Source organism: Mustelus asterias, unplaced genomic scaffold (assembly GCF_964213995.1).
Source record: "Mustelus asterias unplaced genomic scaffold, sMusAst1.hap1.1 HAP1_SCAFFOLD_1423, whole genome shotgun sequence".
Classification (NCBI taxonomy): Eukaryota; Metazoa; Chordata; class Chondrichthyes; order Carcharhiniformes; family Triakidae; genus Mustelus; species Mustelus asterias.
Genome location: NW_027591368.1, coordinates 11,130 through 31,102, shown reverse-complemented (window position 1 = coordinate 31,102; position 19,973 = coordinate 11,130). Strand labels below are relative to the sequence as shown.

Below are 19,973 nucleotides of genomic sequence, written 5' to 3'. Positions count from 1 at the left end.
ACAAAGGGTCACAAGGTCAAGGTGAGGGGGGGGGAAGGTTCAGTGGAGATGTGCGGGGGAAGTTTTTTTACACAGAGGGTGGTGGGGGCCTGGAATGCGCTGCCAAGTGAGGTGGTTCAGGCAGACACATTAGCCACATTTAAGACTTACCTGGATAGACACATGAACAGACGGGGAATAGAGGGATACAGGCGGTTGGTTTAGATAGGACAACGTGATCGACGCAGGCTTGGAGGGCCGAAGGGCCTGTTCCTGTGCTGTTCTTTGTTGGGTGGAAGTGATGGAGGGGGTTTCCAATCGAGTGGGCGGCTTCTTTGTCCTGGACGGTGCTGAGATTGAAGAGCGACACTCATCCAGGCAGTTGGAGAATATTCCATCACCATGACAACCTTTAGGGATGTTTATGGAGCGGGACTCAGCGATGGGAATTCCATTGACTGTCAAGTGGAGACTCTCTCTTTGACCGAGCATCAGACCATCTGACCCAACATCTCGCTACATACCTCGGGGTCACATTTGGTTTCAGAATGCTCGCGTGAATTACCTCACAATGTCTCATCACACTAAAGATTTGATTTATTATTATCACATGTGGGATACAGTGAAAAATATTGTTTCTTGCATGCTATACAGACAAAGCATACCATTCATAGAGTACATAGGGGAGAAGGAAAGGAGAGGATGCAGAATGTAGTGTTACAGTCATTGCTGGACGGCACGGTGGCACAGTGGTTGGCACTGCTGCCTCACAGCTCCAGGGACCCGGGTTCTATTCCCGGCTTGGGTCACTGTCTGTGTGGAGTCTGCACGTTCTCCCCGTGTCTGCGTGGGTTTCCTCCGGGTGCTCCGGTTTCCTCCCACACTCCAAAGATGTGCAGGTTAGGTTGATTGGCCGTGCTAAACTGCCCCTTAGTGTCATAGGGTTTAGCTGGGTAAATATGCGGGGTTACAGGAATTGGGCCTGGGTGGGATTGTGGTCGGTGCAGACTCGATGGGCCGAATGATCTCCTTCTGCACTGTAGGGATTCTATGATTATGTGATAGCTAGGGTGTAGAGAAAGATCAGCTTAATATATGGTAGGTCCATTCAAAAGCCTGATGGCAGCAGGGAAGAAGCTGTTCTTGAGTCGGTTGGTACGTGACCTCAGACTTTTGTATTTTTTTCCCGATGGAAGAGAGAATGTCCGGGGTGCGTGGGGTCCTTAATTATGCTGGCTGCTTTTCCTGAGGCAGCGGGAAGTGTAGACAGAGTCAATGGATGGGAGGCTGGTTTGCGTGATGGATTGGGCTACATTCACGATCCTTTGTAGCTCCTTGCGGTCTTGGGCAGAGCAGGAGCCCAGACCAAGCTGTGATACAACCAGAAAGAATGCTTTCTATGGGGCATCTGTAAAAGTTGGTGAGAGTCGTAACTGACATGCCAAATTTCCTTTGTCTTCTGAGAAAGTAGAGGCATTGGTGGGGCTTTCTTAACTATAGTGTTGGCATGGGGGGACCAGGACAGGTTGTTGGTGATCGGGGCACCTAAAAACGTGAAGCTCTCGATTCTTGCTACATCGTCCCCGTTGATATAGACAGGGGCATGTTCTCCTTTACGTTTCCTGAAGTCGATGACAATCTCCTTCGTTTTGTTGACCTTGAGGGAGAGATTATTGTTGCTGCACCAGTTCATCAGATTCTCTATCTCATTCCTGTATCTTTGGTGAATTGGTGAATCTTTGGTGAGTTGCTGCAGTGCATCTTGTAGATGGTACACACTGCTGCTACTGAGCGTCGGTGGTGGAGGGGGTGGGTGTTTGTGGATGGGGTGCCAATCAAGCGGGGCTGCTTTGTCCTGGATGGTGCCGAGCTTCTGGAGTGTTGTTGGAGCCGCACCCATCCAGGCAAGTGGGGAGTCATAGAATCATCGAGGTTTACAGCACGGAAACAGACCCTTCGGCCCAACTTGTCCATGCCCGCCCTTTTATTTTAAAACCCCTAAGCTAATCCCAATTGCCCGCATTTGGCCCATATCCCTCTATACCCATCATACCCATGTAACTGTCTAAATGCTTTTTAAAAGACAAAATTGTACCCGCCTCTACTACTGCCTCTGGCAGCTCGTTCCAGACACTCACCATCCTCTGTGTGAAAAAATTGCCCCTCTGGACACTTTTGTATCTCTCCTCTCTCATCTTAAACCTATGCCCTCTAGTTTTAGACTCCTCTACCTTTGGGAAAAGATATTGACTATCCAGCTGATCTGTGCCCCTCATTATTTTATAGACCTCTATAAGATCACCCCTCAGCCTCCTACGCTCCAGAGAAAAAAGTCCCAGTCTGTCCAGCCTCTCCTTATAACTCAAACCATCAAGTCCCGGTAGCATCCTAGTAAATCTTTTCTGCCCTCTTTCTAGTTTAATAATATCCTTTCTATAATAGGGTGATCAGAATTGCACACAGTATTCCAAGTGTCACACTCCTGACTTGTGCCTTGTAGATGGTGGACAGGCTTTGGGGAGGTTTGACAAGTCGATATTCTCAATCCAATCTTTCACATTAATGAACACAGGATTATTCTCAATGTTGAGCTTCTGCCTCATGCAGGTCCAACAAGCGTCTAACACCAATCCATCGTTTAGCCCCAAAGGTCAGGCTTTCTCTTGTACTTGGCCTTTATGTCCAAGCTTCACTTTTATCCTCGCTGTGTAAGTCAGCACCACTTTTGGAGGGATTTCTTTGTGGCTTCAGTGGGCAACTTCTCCACCTCCACCTCCCGAGAATGATTGTAGACAGGTGCTGCTGTCAGGGTGCCAACCTTGGTCCCGTGGGTTGCCCTTTCACCTCTGGGTCAGAGGTTGACGGGTTCGAGTGCCGTTCCAGAAACCTGAGCACAAAATCTAGGCCGGTGCTTCTCATAGAATAGGATCCCTACAGTGCAGAGGAGGCCATTCGGCCCATCGAGTCTGCACCGACTCTCTGACAGAGCATCTTACCAAGGACCAGCCTCACCCTATCCCCATAACCCCCACGTATTTACCCCACTAATTCCCCCCCCCCCCTAACCTACACATCTTTGGACACTAAGGGGCAATTTAGCATGGCCTATCCCCCTAACGTGCACACCTTTGGAGCCATGATGTGGAGATGCCTGCGTTGGGGCAGGCACAGTAAGAAGTCTCACGACACCAGGTTAAACTCCAACAGGTTTATTTGGTAGCACGAGCTTTCGGAGCGCTGCTCACCTGATGAAGGAGCGCCGCTCCGAAAACTTGTGCTACCAAATAAACCTGTTGGACCTTAACCTGGTGTCGTGAGATTTCTTACTGCATCTTTGGAGTGTGGGAGGAAACTGGAGCACCCGGAGGAAACCCACGCAGACACGGGGAGGATGTGCAAAACTCCACACAGTCAACCGAGGCTGGAATGGAACCTGGGCCCCTGGCGCTGTGAGGCAGCAGCGCTAACCACTGTGCTACTGTCCCAATTTGGAGTATTGCATCACTACACTACCAGGAGGACGTGGAAGCTTTGGAGAGAGTGCAAAGAACTTTGGAGAGAGTTCACCAGGATGTTGCCTGGTCTCGAGGGTGTTGGCTATGAGGAGAGGTTGAATAAACTAGGACTGTTTTCACTGGAAAGACGGAGGCTGAGGGGAGACCTGGTCTACAAAATGATGAGTGGCACAGACAGGGTGGATAGTCAGAGGCTTTTTCCCCAGGGTGGAAGTGTCAATTACAAGGGGGCACGGGTTCAAGGTGGGAGGGGGAAAGTTTAAGGGAGATGTGCGGGGGAAGTTTCTCACGCAGAGAGTGGTGGGTGCCTGGAACGCGCTGCCAGAGGAGGTGGTGGAAGCAGGCACATTAGCAACATTTAAGAGGCATCTGGATGGGTCCATGAATAGGGAGGGAATAGAGGGATACGGACCGAGTCAGGGCAGAAGGGTTTTTTTTGGTTTAGTTAGGGCATCATGGTCGGCACAGGCTTGTCGGGCCGAAGGGCCTGTCCCTGTGCTGGACTCCACTACAATCTCCCTGGAATGAGATGTTAGATGCTTCCGCTCTGTACCGTGTGGGAAAGGTCACTCAGAATATGTTTGTGTTGTGAGTGAGTTCTGACTGAGATCGCGTTCCTCGCACTCAGCCCAGCTGGGTCAGGAATGTCGCGGGATCGAGTGGAAAGCGGGAGCCTCTACCCCGGCCTGGGATTGCTCCAAATCCCATTGGACACTGGGAATGAATGGGGCAGGAGGCTCCCCCTGCACACACTCACACGTACACACACGCAGACATGCACACGCACGCAGATGCACGCACGCAGACGCGTACACACAGATGCGCACACACATGCAGATGCACACGCAGACACAGAGACTCTCACACTCGCGCGCACACACACACATGGAGACTCACAAACTCTCTCAGACACACACAGACATAGAAAGACACAGACACACACACACACACAGACACACGCAGAGACGCACACACACACTCACACAGACAGACACAGGCTCACACAGACAGATACAGACAGACGCACACACTCAGACAGACACACACACACACACAGACACACGCAGAGACGCACACACACACTCACACAGACAGACACACAGACTCACACAGACAGATACAGACAGACGCACACACTCAGACAGACACACACACACACACACACAGACACAGACTCACACAGACAGACACACAGACAGAAAGCTCATGTTTCCCCCAGTGTGGGGAATTCTGGCTGGAGTTTGGAATGTGAGTGTGTTGTTACAGAGAGGAATGAGAGAGCTTGCTAAATCAGAGGGAATATCTCGTCAGCGAGAGAGAATGTTCCGGGGGTGAGCTGGGGGATTGCCGGGGAGGGTGGGGGGGGGGGGGGGGGGGGGGGGGTTGAGGAGGGGGAGGGGGCTGAGAGTGCGGAGTGTGTGAGTGGTTTTGTTTAAGGGGGCTGCGGGGGGTTTTGAATAGGGCAGACTGGGGGTCATCGGCCAGCTGTGTCTGAATAGAATCCGTGTGTTACAGACACTTTGGGATTGTGTGATTTGAGCTGTTTTACACAATATGCTACGTTTAAGGAGAGAGAGAGAGAGCGAGCGAGAGGGAGAGCGAGCGAGGGCTTTGCGCTGTTTAACCCTGTCCATGCCTTGCATTTACATAGCGCCTTTCACAACCCCAGGAAGACCCGGAATGCTTTTCAGCCATTGAAAAACGTTTTTGAAGTCCAGTCACCATTGCAATGTAGGAAATGCTGTAGCCAGTGTGCGCACAGAAAGATCCCATTAGCAGCAATAATGACCATCAGAATTACAGAAAGGATATTATTAAACTAGAAAGAGTGCAGAAAAGATTTACTAGGATGCTACCGGGACTTGATGGTTTGAGTTATAAGGAGGGGCTGGATAGACTGGGACTTTTTTCTCTGGAGCGTAGGAGGCTGAGGGGTGACCTTATAGAGGTCTATAAAATAATGAGGGGCACAGATCAGCAAGATAGTCAATATCTTTTCCCAAAGGTAGGGGAATCTAAAACTAGAGGGCATAGGTTTGAGGGGAGAGGTACAAAAGTGTCCAGAGGGGCAATTCTTTCACACAGAGGGTGGTGAGTATCTGGAACAAGCTGCCAGAGGTAGTAGTAGAGGCGGGTACAATTTTGGCTTTTAAAAGTATTTGGACAGTTACATGGGTAAGATGGGTACAGAGGGATATGGACCAAATGCAGGCAATTGGGACTAGCTTAGGGGTTATAAAAAAGGGCGGCATGGACAAGTTGGGCCGAAGGGCCTATTTCCATGCTGTAAACCTCTATGACTCTATGCCCCTCTTTCTATTGTTCAGTGGTGTTGGGTGAGGGGAGAGATATTTTGTGCCAACACCATCGGGGAGAACCTCTTCCAACTCCTCTTCGAAACGGTGGGCACCAGATCTTTTACTGCCACCCGACAGAGCCAGATACAGCTAACCGTCTCAACCGAGAGACAGCATCTCTGACTGTGCAGCACTCCGAGAGAGTACCGCACCGGGAGTCAAGGCCTGGGACTGGTGCCCAGGTCTCTGGGTGGATGACATTCTGACTCAAGTGGGGAGAGACTTGATTTCAGAACGGGGGTGGGGGGGGGGTGGAGGGGAGGTGGGGAGGGGAGGTGGGGAGGGGGGGTGGGGGGGGTGGGGAGGGGGGGGGGGGTGGGGGGAAGGAGGGACAGTCCCAGGATGTGTTTCACACCAGAATTGGCAAAGTGAATGGAATCTGAGATTGAGGACAGCATTAATCAACAACTGGGAGGGTGTTGATTGATTTGATTTGATCGGTTAGGATGGGGAGGGGGGTGGGGTGGGGGGGAAGGAGGGACAGTCCCAGGATGTGTTTCACACCAGAATTGGCAAAGTGAATGGAATCTGAGATTGAGGACAGCATTAATCAACAACTGGGAGGGTGTTGATTGATTTGATTTGATCGGTTAGGATTATATTCATTGGAGTTTAGAAGAGTGAGAGGGGATCTCATAGAAACTTATAAAATTCTAACAGGGTTAGACAGGGTAGATTCAGAAAGAATGTTACCGATGGTGGGGGGAGTCCAGAACTAGGGGTCATAGTTTGAGGATAAGGGGTAAACCTTTTAGGACTGAGGTGAGGAGAAATTTCTTCACCCAGAGGGTGGTGAATGTGTGGAATTCACTCCCACAGAAAGTAGTTGAGGCCAAAACGTTGTGTGATTTGAAGAAGAAATTAGATATCGCTCTTGGGGCTAAAGGGATCCTAGAATCCCTACAGTGCAGAAGGAGGCCATTTGGCCCATCGAGTCCGGATACTGAATTTGATGGGCCAAATGGCCTCCTTCTGCACTGTAGGGATTCTAGTTCCTTGATTATGCTGGCTGCTTTGCCAAGACAGCGGGAAGTGTAGACAGAGTCAATGGATGGGAGGCTGGTTTGCGTGATGGATTGGGCTACATTCACGACCTTTTGTAGTTTCTTGCGGTCTCAAAGAACAAAGAACAATACAGCACAGGAACAGGCCCTTCGGCCCTCCAAGCCCGCGCCGCTCCCTGGTCCAAACTAGACCATTCTTTTGTATCCCTCCATTCCCATTCCATTCATGTGGCTATCTAGATAAGTCTTAAACGTTCCCAGTGTGTCCGCCTCCACCACCTTGCCTGGCAGCGCATTCCAGGCCCCCACCACCCTCTGTGTAAAATATGTCCTTCTGATATCCGTGTTAAACCTCCCCCCCCCACTCACCTTGAACCTATGACCCCCCTCGTGAACATCACCACCGACCTGGGAAAAAGCTTCACCCTATCTATGCCTTTCATAATTTTATACACCTCTATTAGGTCTCCCCTCATCCTCCGTCTTTCCAGTGAGAACAACCCCAGTTTACCCAATCTCTCCTCATAACTAAGCCCCTCCATACCAGGCAACATCCTGGTAAACCTCCTCGGCACTCTCTCCAAAGCCTCCACGTCCTTCTGGTAGTGTGGCGACCAGAACTGGACGCAGTATTCCAAATGCGGCCGAACCAACATTCTATACATCTGCAACATCAGACCCCAACTTCTATACTCTATGCCCCGTCCTATAAAGGCAAGCATGCCATATGCCTTCTTCACCACCTTCTCCACCTGTGACGTCACCTTCAAGGATCTGTGAACTTGCACACCCAGATCCCTCTGCGTATCTACACCCTTTATGGTTCTGCCATTTATCGTATAGCTCCCCCCTACATTAGCTCTACCAAAATGCATCACTTCAGAGCAGGAGCCATACCAAGCTGTGATACAACCATAAAGAATGCTTTCCATGGTGCATCTGTAAAAGTTGGTGAGAGTCGTAGTTGACATGGCAAATTTCCTTAGCCTCCTGAGAAAGAAGAGGTGTTTGGAATCATAGAATCCCTACAGTGCAGCAGGAGGTCATTCGGCCTATCGAGTCTGCACCAACCACAAACCCACCCAAACCTTATTCCTGTCACCCCACATATTTACCCTGCTAATCCCCCTGACACTAGGGTCCATTTAAAATGGCCAGTCAACCTAATCTGCACATCTTTGGAGTGTGGGAGGAAACCGGAGCACCCGGAGGAAACCCACGCAGACACGGGGAGAACGTGCAAACTTCGCACAGAAAGTGACCCAAGCCGGGAATTGAACCCGGGTCCCTGGCGCTGTGAGGCAGCAGTGCCACCCGGATATAATGCATATTATGTTCTGTGGCTTAGTTTCAGTGGGTTAGGTTGTCTTTGGGCTGAATGGCCTCTTCATGTCCTGTACGTAACTCTGCTCCTCATTCTGCCCTCTTCCTCTTCTTCCAGTTTCTTCCAGACCGTGTTCCACCTCCTCCCTCAGCCTGATGTCCGCCGTTGTTGACGGAATGTCCACTGACCCAATCTCGGGAAGCTGTACGTCGGTGAACACGGTGTGCTCGGACAGTGACCGTCCCATCAGCCTCAGCTCCTCCGCCTCGTCCGCCTCGCTGCAGGACAGCCACAGCTCGTTTGGCAGCAACGGGGCCCTGGTGTCCAACACCAGTGGCCTCAACTACCCGCCACAGCATGGCAGCGACATCAGCCTGGACCTGACACCGGTGAACCACATGAAGGCCCCGAACGAAGAGACAAACAGCAGGGCGGAGATTGCGGGGACTGACGCCAATGGCTTCATGACAGGAAGAGCTCCCAGGACAGATTGCCTCAATGCCAGTTGGCCTTCCGTGACATCCAAACCCAGAGAGCCCCTTGCCAAGCTCTCTCACGTGGACAGGGTGGCAAAGGAAATTATTGAAACAGAGCAAGCCTACGTTCGGGATCTGAAGAGTATTGTCGAGGTAAGGCCCAACAATCGCAACACTTCATACTGACAGGAACCAAAATGGCCGCTGCAACCAAAATGGCCGCTGCAACCAAAATGGCAGCCGGAACCAAAATGGCAGCCGGAACCAAAATGGCAGCCTATTCCTTCAACCTCTCCCAACCTCATGATGACAAAACTCCTCCCCCAACCCGCCCCCCTCCCGCACCTACCCATCGCCCGTGAGGGGTGAAAGGGAAAAACAGGGCCGCAAGCAGGAAGGGATATTCTGGGAAATTCAACCCCCCGATCCGTCAAGTGATTGAAACCCAACCCAGGAGGCCATGATGTGGAGATGCCGGCATTGGACTGGGATAGGCACAGTAAGTAGTCTCACAACACCAGGTTAAAGTCCAACAGGTTTATTTGGAATCACGAGCTTTCGGAGCGCTGCTCCTTCACCTGGACTCACCTGATTATGGATGAAAGCTCCGAAAGCTCGTGATTCCAAATAAACCTGTTGGACTTTAACTTGGTGTTGTGAGACTTCTTGCTGAACCCAGGAGGAACACAGGAATTGGGGCGGCACGGTGGCACAGTGGTTAGCACTGCTGCCTCACAGCGCCAGGGACCCGGGTTCAATTCCCGGCTTGGTCACTGTCTGTGTGGAGTTTGCACATTCTCCCCGTGTCTGCATGGGTTTCCACCGGGTGCTCCGGTTTCCTCCCACAGTCCGAAAGACTGCGGGTTAGGTGGATTGGCCATGCTGAATTGCCCCTTAGTGTCCCGGGATGCATAGGTCAGAGGGATTAATGGGGTAAATATTTGGGGTTATGGGGATAGGATCTGGGTGGGATTGTTATTGGTGCAGACTCGATGGGCTGAATGGCCTCATTCTGCACTGGAGGGATTCTATGGTTCTAGGATTCTAACAGCAGAAGTAGGCCATTCAGCCCTTCGAGCCTGCTCCGCCATTCAATCAGATCATGGCTGATCTCCCCCTGGTCTCAAATCCACCTCCCCACCTGTTCCCCATATCCCCTTATCCCTTTTTTATTAGAAATATCTCTATCTCCCTCTTGAAACCATTCAATGATTCCGACTCCACCGCGCGATGGGGCAGCGAGTTCCACAAATTCACCACCCTCTGCGAGAAGTAGTTCCTCCTCATCTCAGTTTTAAATCTACCGCCTCTCAACCTATACCTGTGACCTCTTGTTCCAGATTTCCCCACAAGGGGAAACATTGGGTCCACATTTACTTTATCAATCCCTTTTAAAAATTTTATATATCTCGATCAGATCCCCCTCTCATCCTCCTAAACTCCAGCGAGTCGAAGCCCAAACTGTTTAATCTCTCCTCATACGTCAACCCTTTCATCCCCGGAATCAATCTGGGGAACCTCCTCTGAACTGCCTCCAATGCCACAACATCCTTCCCCAAATAAGGAGACCCAAACTGGACACAATTCCCCAGATGTGGTCTCACCAACATCCTGTACAATTGCAGCAACACTTCTCTAATCTTATACCCCAGTCCCTTTGCAATAAATCCAGGAATGTCCAGGGGTCAAGATCCATCCCCCCATCAACGTCACAAGAACTGATAACCTGGTCGCTATCAAACAACTGCCTGTGGGATCTTGCTGTGCACTAATTTGCTGTTGTGTCCTACCAGTGATTACATGTCACTGGTCGGAAACACAACAGCCAATTTGAGATTGACCATGCTAAATTGCCCCTTAGTGTCCCAAGATGTGCAGGTTAGGTGGATTGGCCATGCTAAATTGCCCCTTAGTGTCCAAAGATGTGTAGGTTAGGTGGATTGGCCATGCTAAATTGCCCCTTAGTGTCCAAAGGTGTGCAGGTTAGGTGGATTGGCCATGCTAAATTGCCCCTTAGTGTCCAAAGATATGCAGGTTAGGTGAATTGGCCATGGAAAATGTTGTGGGTTATGGGGATAGGGTGGGAGAGGGCCTGGGTAAGATACTCAGTCAGAGAGTCGGTGCAGACTCGATGGCCGAATGGCCTCTTGTGCACTGTAGAGATTCTAGGATTCTCCTATTCTGGCTGTGTTTATTGCTCATTCCTAACTGCCCTGAGAAGATGCTGCCCCTTTCGAACCACAGCCACTGCTGGGCCACATCCGAGGATATTAAGAGACAACTAGGTGGTGTGGGCTGGAGTCATGTGGGCCCAGAGGAGGTTTTGCCGGGGGGGGGGGGGGGGGGGGGGTGGTGGTGGGGGGATTAGGGTTGTGGGGGTGGGGAGGGCAGTCTCCCCTCTCTGAATGAATATTGGACCTGTTGGGTTTTAACAACAGTCCATTGAATACAATCCACAGAATCCCTACAGTGCGGAAGGAGGCCATTCAGCCCATCGGGTCTGCACCAACCCTCCGAAAGAGCGTCTTACCCAGGGCCACTCATTCACCCTACCTGCACTACCACACATGTTTATCATGGCCATTCCACCTAACCTACACATCTTTGGACACTAAGGGGCAATTTAGCACGGCCAATCCACCTAACCTGTACATTTTTGGACACTAAGGGGCAATTTAGCATGGCCAATCCACCTAACCTGCACATTTTTGGATTGTGGGAGGAAACCCACGCAGACACAGGGAGAATGCACAAACTTCACACAGACAGTGACCCGAGGCTGGAATTGAACCCGGGTCCCTGGTGCTGTGAAGCAGCAGCGCTAACCCACCGTGCCACCGTGCTGCCCCTATGCAGTGCCCGACAGCAGATTCAACAGTAACTTTCCAAAGGAAACTGGATAAGTGTTTGAAAGGGCTGTGGGAGCGGCGGAACAAATTGGATAGTCTGGCACAATGGGCCGAATGGCTCCCCTGTGATGCTATGGTTATGACTCCATTCCGTGCAGTGGGATTGGAAGAGACTTGAGGCAACGGGTTCTAAAACGTTCCGGCAGTGCTGAGGTGGAAAGTTGTGCCGACTGAGTGCCGCGGAAACCACCGACTCGCTCACATTGTCCCCCGAACATCGGCTCTCCCCGTGTGATCCTGAGAGGAACCGTGTGATTTACACAGACCCTCTCCATGGGCTCTCTGGGGGGGGGGGGGGGGGGGGGGGGTGTGGGAGTCGGGGGGAGGGTGCGGTTTGGGGGTAACCTGAGAACCAGGCTGAGCTGGGGAGTTAGTCGGAATCGTTCGAGATTCTGTGCGACAAGCAACGATCAAAACAATTGTCAGAAATGTCCCCGTTCCCCCTTCTCCCCCCCCCCTCCCCCCCACCGAGGGGACACTGCCCGCGGTAATTATAACGTGTATACGGGCCCTTTAATAGGGTTCTTTCCTCGAATGTGACGTCTGCAATTAACCGAGAGAGAGGCGGTTATTAATTACTGCTCTGGACTGTTCCTCGTTGCCCTGCGTGAGGAAGTCAGCGAGGTATTGGCTGGTTTTTTACAGTTTCGGACACTGCGGGGAGCTTCCCTTAGATCTGGGATGGTGAAATCTGGAAGCCATTCACAACTCCACTGTAAAGGACTCAGGAGATGGCTCGAGTTTGGAAGCATCATAGCAGAAGCAGTCAAAGCCCACAGGGCAAAGTTCTCTCAGATTGTCAATGTGTGCTAATTAAATACGTATCCAGTCCCACAACTTCGATTAGTATCCATGAGCTATGTTGCTTGTGCTGGAAAACAGGAGCAGGAGGAGGCCATTCGGCCTTCCGCTCTGCTCTCCCCCATTCATTTCCATCATGGCTGATCATCGGGCGGCACAGTAGCACATTGGGTTAGCACTGCTGCTTCACAGCTCTGATGTGGAGATGCCGGCGTTGGACTGGGGTAAGCACAGTAAGAAGTCTCACAACACCAGGTTAAAGTCCAACAGGTTTATTTGGTAGCAAATACCAAAGCTTTCGGAGCTTGCTGCTCCTTCGTCAGATGGAGTGGTCTCTCCATGGAGAGACTTCTTACTGTGCTTCACAGCTCCCCAGGGACGTGGGTTCGATTCCCGGCTTGGGTCACTGTCTGTGTGGAGTTTGCACGTTCTCCCCATGTCTGCGTGGGTTTCCTCCGGGTGCTCCGGTTTCCTCCCACAGTTTCCTCCCACAGTAATGACTTCAATCAGATTCAAGATCCCGAGGGATATGAACAGGGTAAATAGTGAGAAATTGTTCCCATTCAAGGGAGAGGATCAAGAATGAGGGAGCACAGATTCAGAATGATTGGCAAAAGGAGTAATAGAGATGGAAGGAAAAGGTTAGGGTTAGGTTGATTGGCCGTGCTAAAATTAGTGTCCTGAGATACATAGGTTAGAGGGATTAGCGGGTAAAATATGTAGGGATATGGGAGTAGGGCCTGGGTGGGATTGTGGTTGGTGCAGACTCGATGGGCCGAATGGTCTCTTCCGGCACTGTAGGGTTTCTATTTTCCAACTCAATAGCCTGATCCCCACCCTTTCCCCCCCCCATATCCTTTGACCCCCTTAACCCCAAGAGCTATACCTTCTTGAAAACATTCAGGGCTGGATTTTCCAGCTGCGCTCGCCCCGAGACTGGAAAATCCCAGCCAAGGTCAATGGACCTTTGCATGGTCCACTCACCCCCCACCCCCAGCCCGCTATGATTCCCGTGGCAGGCGGGACGGGAGAATTCCGCTCCCAATGTGTTGGCCTCAACTGCTTTCTGTGGTAGTGAGTTCCACAGGTTGACCACACTCTGGTGTAATGACTTCAATCAGGCCATTGAGGTCGGCCTATTGGATATGAACCCCCTCTGCTTACGGAGTCAATTGATGGGCCAATCAGGGAGTGTTTTCCTTGTATTGAACAGGGCGTGTCAGTTCCTCTGGCACTCCCGGCTGCTGACTGTTCGTACTCTATTTACTTCTGTTGGAATTGTAAATTAAGGGATTTCTGCCTCTGAAGACTTATTACATTTGGGTGAAGAAATGTCTCCTCACCCCTGTCCTAAACGGTCCACCCCGAATCCTCAGACTGTGACCCCCTGGTTCTGGACTCCCCCCAACATCAGGAACATCCTTCCTGCATCTACCATGTTTGCTCTATCTACAGTGCCCATTTCAAAAGGGAACCTATTTCCCCTCCCACTCAGGGGGGGTCACGGGTTCAAAGTCCCGCACCAGAGGTTTGGCCTCAGAATCGTTTTAGTGCGGTAAGAGGCCATTCGGCCCATCGAGTCTGCACTGGCTCTCTGTATTCTACCCAGTCCCACTCCCCTGCCTTATCCGCGTAACCTGGCACCTTCTCTCTTTTCAGATAGTAATCCAATTCCTTTTTGAGTACCTCGATCGAACTTGCCCCCAGCACCCTCTCAGGAAGCTAGTTCCAGAGTCCAATCACCCTCTGGGTGAAATTCCTTTTACTTCCATCACTATTACTCCTTTTGCCAATCATTCTGAATCTGTGTCCCCTCATTCTTGATCCTCTCCTTTGAATGGGAACAATTTCACACTATTTACCCTGTCCATATCCCTCGGGATCTTGAATCTCTCTATCAAGTCTCCTCTCAGCCTTCTTTTCTCCGAGGAAAACAATCCCAACCTCTCCAACCCATCATAGAATCCCTACAGTGCAGAAGGAGGCCATTCAGCCCATCGAGTCTGCACTGACAACTATCCCACCCAAGCCCTATCCCCATAACCCCACGCATTTACCCTGCTAATCCCCCAACACACTAAGGGGCAATTTAGCACGGCCAATCCACCTAACCAGCACGTCTTGCAGAGGAAACCGGAGGAAACCCACGCAGACACGGGGAGAACGTGCAGACTCTGCACAGACAGTGACCCAAGCTGGGAATTGAACCTGGGTCCCTGGCGCTGTGAGGCAGCAGTGCTAACCACTGTGCCACCGTGCCGCCTGTATCCTCATAGCTGCAGTTCTTTATCCCTGAGATCATTCTTGTGACTCTCCCCAATGTCCTTCCTCAAGTGTGGAGCCCAGAACGGGACACGGTCTCCAGATAAGAGTGAATTAATCTCTTATACAAGTTCCCCATGACCCCTTTACTCTTGTACTCTATGCCCCTATTTATAAAGCCTAAGATACTACAAACTTTATTCCGTGCTCTCTCAACATGCTCTGCCATCTTCAATGACTTGCGTACCAAGATCCCCCTGTTCCTGTGCCTCCTTCAGAGTTTCTCCCTAATGCTGTCTCTCCACATTCAATTGAATCACTTCGCGCTTCTCCGCATCGAACGCCATCTGCCCCCTCCCTGCCCAATCCACCAACTTGTTTGTGTCCTTTCGAAGTTCAAACCTATCCTCACCCAAGAACCGTGGAGGCAGAGTCATTGAAAATAGCTAAGGCAGTGGTATATAGGTCCCTGACTAGCGACAGAGTCAGATGTTATCGCGAGAGGGCGGTAGGTGGGAATGTGGAATTGAGGCCCCAATCAGATCAGCCATGATCTTACTGAATGATGGAACAGGTTTGTTGGGCTGAATGGCCTAGAATCGTAGAATTCCTACATCCAGTCAGCACCGATTCAGCATCTTATCCAGGTTCACCCCCATCCATGACCCCTCGCCCCATTCCCAATGCCCTGCACATTTCCCGTGGCCAATCCACCGAACCTGCACATCTTTGGACACTAAGGGGCAATTTAGCATGGCCAATCCACCTAACCTACACATCGTTGGACACTAAGGGGCAATTTAGCATGGCCAATCCACCTAACCTGCACATCTTTGGACACTAAGGGGCAATTTAGCATGGCCAATCCACCTAACCCGCACATCGTGGAACACGTAGGGGCAATTTAGCATGGCCAATCCACCTAACCTGCACATCGTTGGACACTAAGGGGCAATTTAGCATGGCCAATCCACCTAACCTGCACATCTTTGGACACTAAGGGGCAGTTTAGCATGGCCAATCCACCTAACCTACACATCGTTGGACACTAAGGGGCAATTTAGCATGGCCAATCCACCTAACCTACACATCGTTGGACACTAAGGGGCAGTTTAGCATGGCCCATCCACCTAACCTACACATTGTTGGACACTAAGGGGCAATTTAGCACGGCCAATCCACCTAACCTGCACATCTTTGAACATTAAGGGGCAATTTAGCTTGGCCAATCCACCTAACCCGCACATCTTGGAACACTTAGGGGCAATTTAGTACGGCCAATCCACCTAACCTACACATTGTTGGACACTAAGGGGCAATTTAGCATGGCCAATCCACCGAACCTGCACATCTTTGGGCACTAAGGGGCAATTTAGCATGGCCAATCCACCGAACCTGCACATCTTTGGACACTAAGGGGCAATTTAGCATGGCCAATCCGCCGAACCTGCACATCTTTGGACACTAAGGGGCAACTTAGCTTGGCCGATTCACATAGTTTGCACATTTTTGGACTGTGGGAGGAAACCGGAGCACCCGGAGGAAACCCACGCAGACATGGGGAGGACGTGCAGACTCCACACAGACAGTGACCCAAGGCCGGAATTGAACCCGGGTCCTTGGCACTGTGAGGCAACAGTGCTAACCACTGTGCCTCCGTGCCTACTCCTGCTCCTAATCTGGATGGTTCATACGGTCGATAGACGTTCCTTTCTCACTGCCAGCCTGAACATTGAGTCTCATTTCCAAACCACCGCTCCCTGTCACAGTCCAGCTGTAACTACCGTATCTGAGATACCCCACACAGCACAGAATAGTTAATTGCTCGGTCTATCAAAGTTCATGTTATGTATCTTGGGCCACACAAAAATGGGCAGCAGTCCTTCCAATGTGTTTACAGGGTTTTACAACAATGGTGCGGAGTGTTTAATAGAGAAGTCCGTCTCATCTTGGCAGGAGCTGTTTCAGCCCTTGCCGAGTTAGTGTGGAACGAGAGCCGACTTTCCAAACAGGAAGTGGTTTGATCGATGCTGAGGGAGCCTTGCTTTTAACACAGCTCCTTTTGACCCCCCCCCTCCATCCCCCCCGCTAACCCTTCGGAGGCCTTCCCAGCTCGGAGGCAGCCAACCAGAGTTAGAGCACAGATTGATCTGGAATGTGGGAGGAAAACTCGCAGGCACAGAGAGAGAGAGAGAAAATCTTCCCATGAGATGAGAGAGAATCACATTTTCCCAAAGTCGTTGCAGTCATTGCAAAGTTGTGTGACAAGTGGAGAGTGGGCGGGAGCCAAACACGGCCAATTGGGATTAGTTTAGGGGTTTTAAATTTAAAAAAAAGGGGCGGCATGGACAAGTTGGGCCGAAGGGCCTGTTTCCATGCTGTAAACCTCTAGGACTCTTGAGACAATCTTCTTTAGTCTACGTGGATTGTTTGGAAGATCACAAGATTCTAGCGCAGGCATGTTAGCCATTCCGCTTCACCTGGGTTCATAGAATCCCTACAGCGCAGAAGGAGGCCATTCGGCCCATCGAGTCTGCACTGACCACAATCCCACCCAGGCCCTATCCCCATAACCCCACATATTTACCCTAGCTAGTCCCCTTGACACTAAGGGGCAATTTAGCATGGCCAATCCACCCAACCCGCACATCTTTGGAGTGTGGGAGGAAACCGGAGCACCTGGAGGAAACCCACGCAGACACGGGGAGAACGCGCAAACTCCACACAGACTGTCACCCGAGGCCGGAATTGAACCCGGGTCCCTGGCGCTGTGAGGCAGCAGTGCTGACCACTGGGCCGCCGTGCCGCCCTAGAATCGTACAGTGCAGAAGAGGCCCTTTGGTCCATCACGTCTGTACCAACATCTTAGAAAGACCTGACCTCCCACCTCATCCCATGTTGGCCATTCTTCGCCTGGTTTGATTGGAGCAGCTTTACATCGGTCCCATTGACCAGGTTACAATCTAAATAGTTTAAAGTTTATTTATTATTGTCACAAGTAGGCTCACATTAACACTGCAATGAAGTTACAGTGAAAATCCCCTAGTCGCCACACCCCAGCGCCTGTTCGGGTACACTGAGGGAGAATTTAGCATGGCCAACCAGCACGTCTTTCAGACTGTGGGAGGAAACCGGAGCACCCGGAGGAAACACACGGGGAGAACATGCAAACTCCACATAGACAGTGACCCAAGCCGGGAATCGAACCCGGGTCCCTAGCGCTGTGAGGCAGCAGTGCTCACCACTGTGCCGCCCTAGGTGAGAATGATTGCTGATTTACATAGAAACATAGAGGATAGGAGCAGGAGGAGGCCATTCGGCCCTTCGAGCCTGCTCCGCCATTCATCACCATCATGGCTGATCATCCAACTCAGTAGCCTAATCCTGCTTTCCCCCCATAACCTTTGATCCCATTCGCCCCAAGTGCCATATCCAGCCGCCTCTTGAATAGAACAAAGGAAATTACAGCACAGGAACAGGCCCTTCGGCCCTCCAAGCCTGTGCCGACCATGCTGCCCGACTTAACTCAAACCCCCTACCCTTCCGGGGACCATATCCCTCTAGTCCCATCCTGTATTTGAACATATTCAACATTTTGGCACCAACTACTTCCAGTGGATGATTTTCTTTGGGTAGATCAGATAAAAGCAGTGGGAAACCCACCATTGCTTCCTTCTAGAACATGTATGGATTTTACAGCACAGAAACAGGCCATTCGGCCCATCAGCTTCAAGCTGGTGTTTCTGCTCCACACGAGCCTCCTTCCCATCCCCCCACCTCATCTCACCCCCATCAACAAATCCTTCTATTCCTCTCTCCCACTGTCCAAAGATGTGGAGTGGTCATTAAGGCTGCCTTTTGTAGACCTCTATCAGGGTCGCCCCTCACCCTCCGTCTTTCCAATGAAAACAATCCTAGTTTCTTCAACCTCTCCTCACATCAATACCCTCGGGACCAGGCGAACATCCTGGTGAACCTTCTTTAGCCCAGGTTCCCCTTTGAGCTTCTCAGCGTACTGCCATTCATTAAATACTCCCACATCTTGTACCTTCCTCCCCAACAACACAGGTTTAATTGATCTCACCACATGGTCTGATACATGAGTATCGAGGCTCCAACACTCTGAATCACCGTTCCAAGTGTTATGTTACCTCCTGTTGCAACCTCAGTGGCTTGACTCACCCAGCACTGTTGTGTCTTTAGGACTATCTGGGCTGTATAATCGACTGTGGAGAACTACCTCTGAAACCGGATGAAGTTAACACCTTATTCTGTAACATCGAAGATATCTATCAGTTCAACAGGTGAGTCCGGTTGGAAGTTTTTGATTTTTCTTTACTCGTTCATGGGACATGGGCATCGCTGGCTGGGCCAGCATTTATTGCCCATCCCTAGTTGCCCTTGGAGGGCAGTTGAGAGTCAACCACATTTGCTGTGGCTCTGGAGTCACATGTAGGCCAGACCGGGTAAGGACGGCAGATTTCCTTCCCTAAAGGACATTAGTGAACCAGATGGGTTTTTCCGACAATGGTTTCATGGTCATCAGTAGATTCTTCATTCCAGATATTTTTTATTGAATTCAAATTCCACCATCTGCCGTGGCGGGATTCAAACCCGGGTCCCCAGAACATTAGCTGAGTTTCTGGACTAATAATCTAGCGATAATACCACTGGGCCATTGCCTCCCCTATGATTGGGATACAGTGAAAAGTATTGTTTCTTGCACATTATACAGACAAAGCATACCATTCATAGAGAAGAAAAGTTTATTTAAAAAGTGGGGTGGCACGGTGGCACAGTGATTAGCACTGCTGCCTCACCACGCCAGGGACCCGGGTTCAATTCCAGCCTTGGGTCACTGTCTGTGTGGAGTCTGCACGTTCTCCCCGTGTCTGCATGGGTTTCCTCCGGGTGCTCCGGTTTCACCCACAGCCTAAAGATGTGCAGGTTAGGTGGATTGGCCATGCTAAATTGATGCTAGTGCCAGGGGATTAGCAGGATAAATATGTGGGGTTATGGGAATGGGGCCTGGGTGGGATTGTGGTCGGTGCAGACTCGATGGGCCGAATGGCCTCCTTCTACACTGTAGGGACTTTATGTTCTATGTTCTATTAGTGTCACAAGGAAGGCTTACATTAACGCTGCAATGAAGTTACTGTGAAAATCCCCTAGTCGCCACACTCCGGCGCCTGTTTGGGTATACTGAGGGAGAATTTAGCACGACCGATGCACCTAACCAGCGCCTATTTCGGACTGTGGGAGGAAACCGGAGGAAACCCACGCAGACACGGGGAGAACGTGCCAACTCCGCATGGATAGTGACCCAAGCCGTGAAACGAATCCGGG

The 19,973-nt window shown here is 51.0% G+C and overlaps 1 protein-coding gene across 1 annotated transcript in view; it reads left to right on the top strand.

Moving 5' to 3' along the window:
* Positions 1–18,931, top strand: part of LOC144488263 (pleckstrin homology domain-containing family G member 1-like) — a gene marked incomplete at its 3' end in the record, with an annotated part of 80,951 nt that extends 62,020 nt beyond the window's left edge. The window contains exons 3-4 of the mRNA XM_078206304.1: positions 8,297–8,808; positions 18,831–18,931. Of these exons, the coding sequence (XP_078062430.1) occupies positions 8,297–8,808; positions 18,831–18,931 (613 nt within the window). The remainder of the gene's footprint in view (positions 1–8,296; positions 8,809–18,830) is intronic.
* Positions 18,932–19,973: the final 1,042 nt, after the last annotated feature.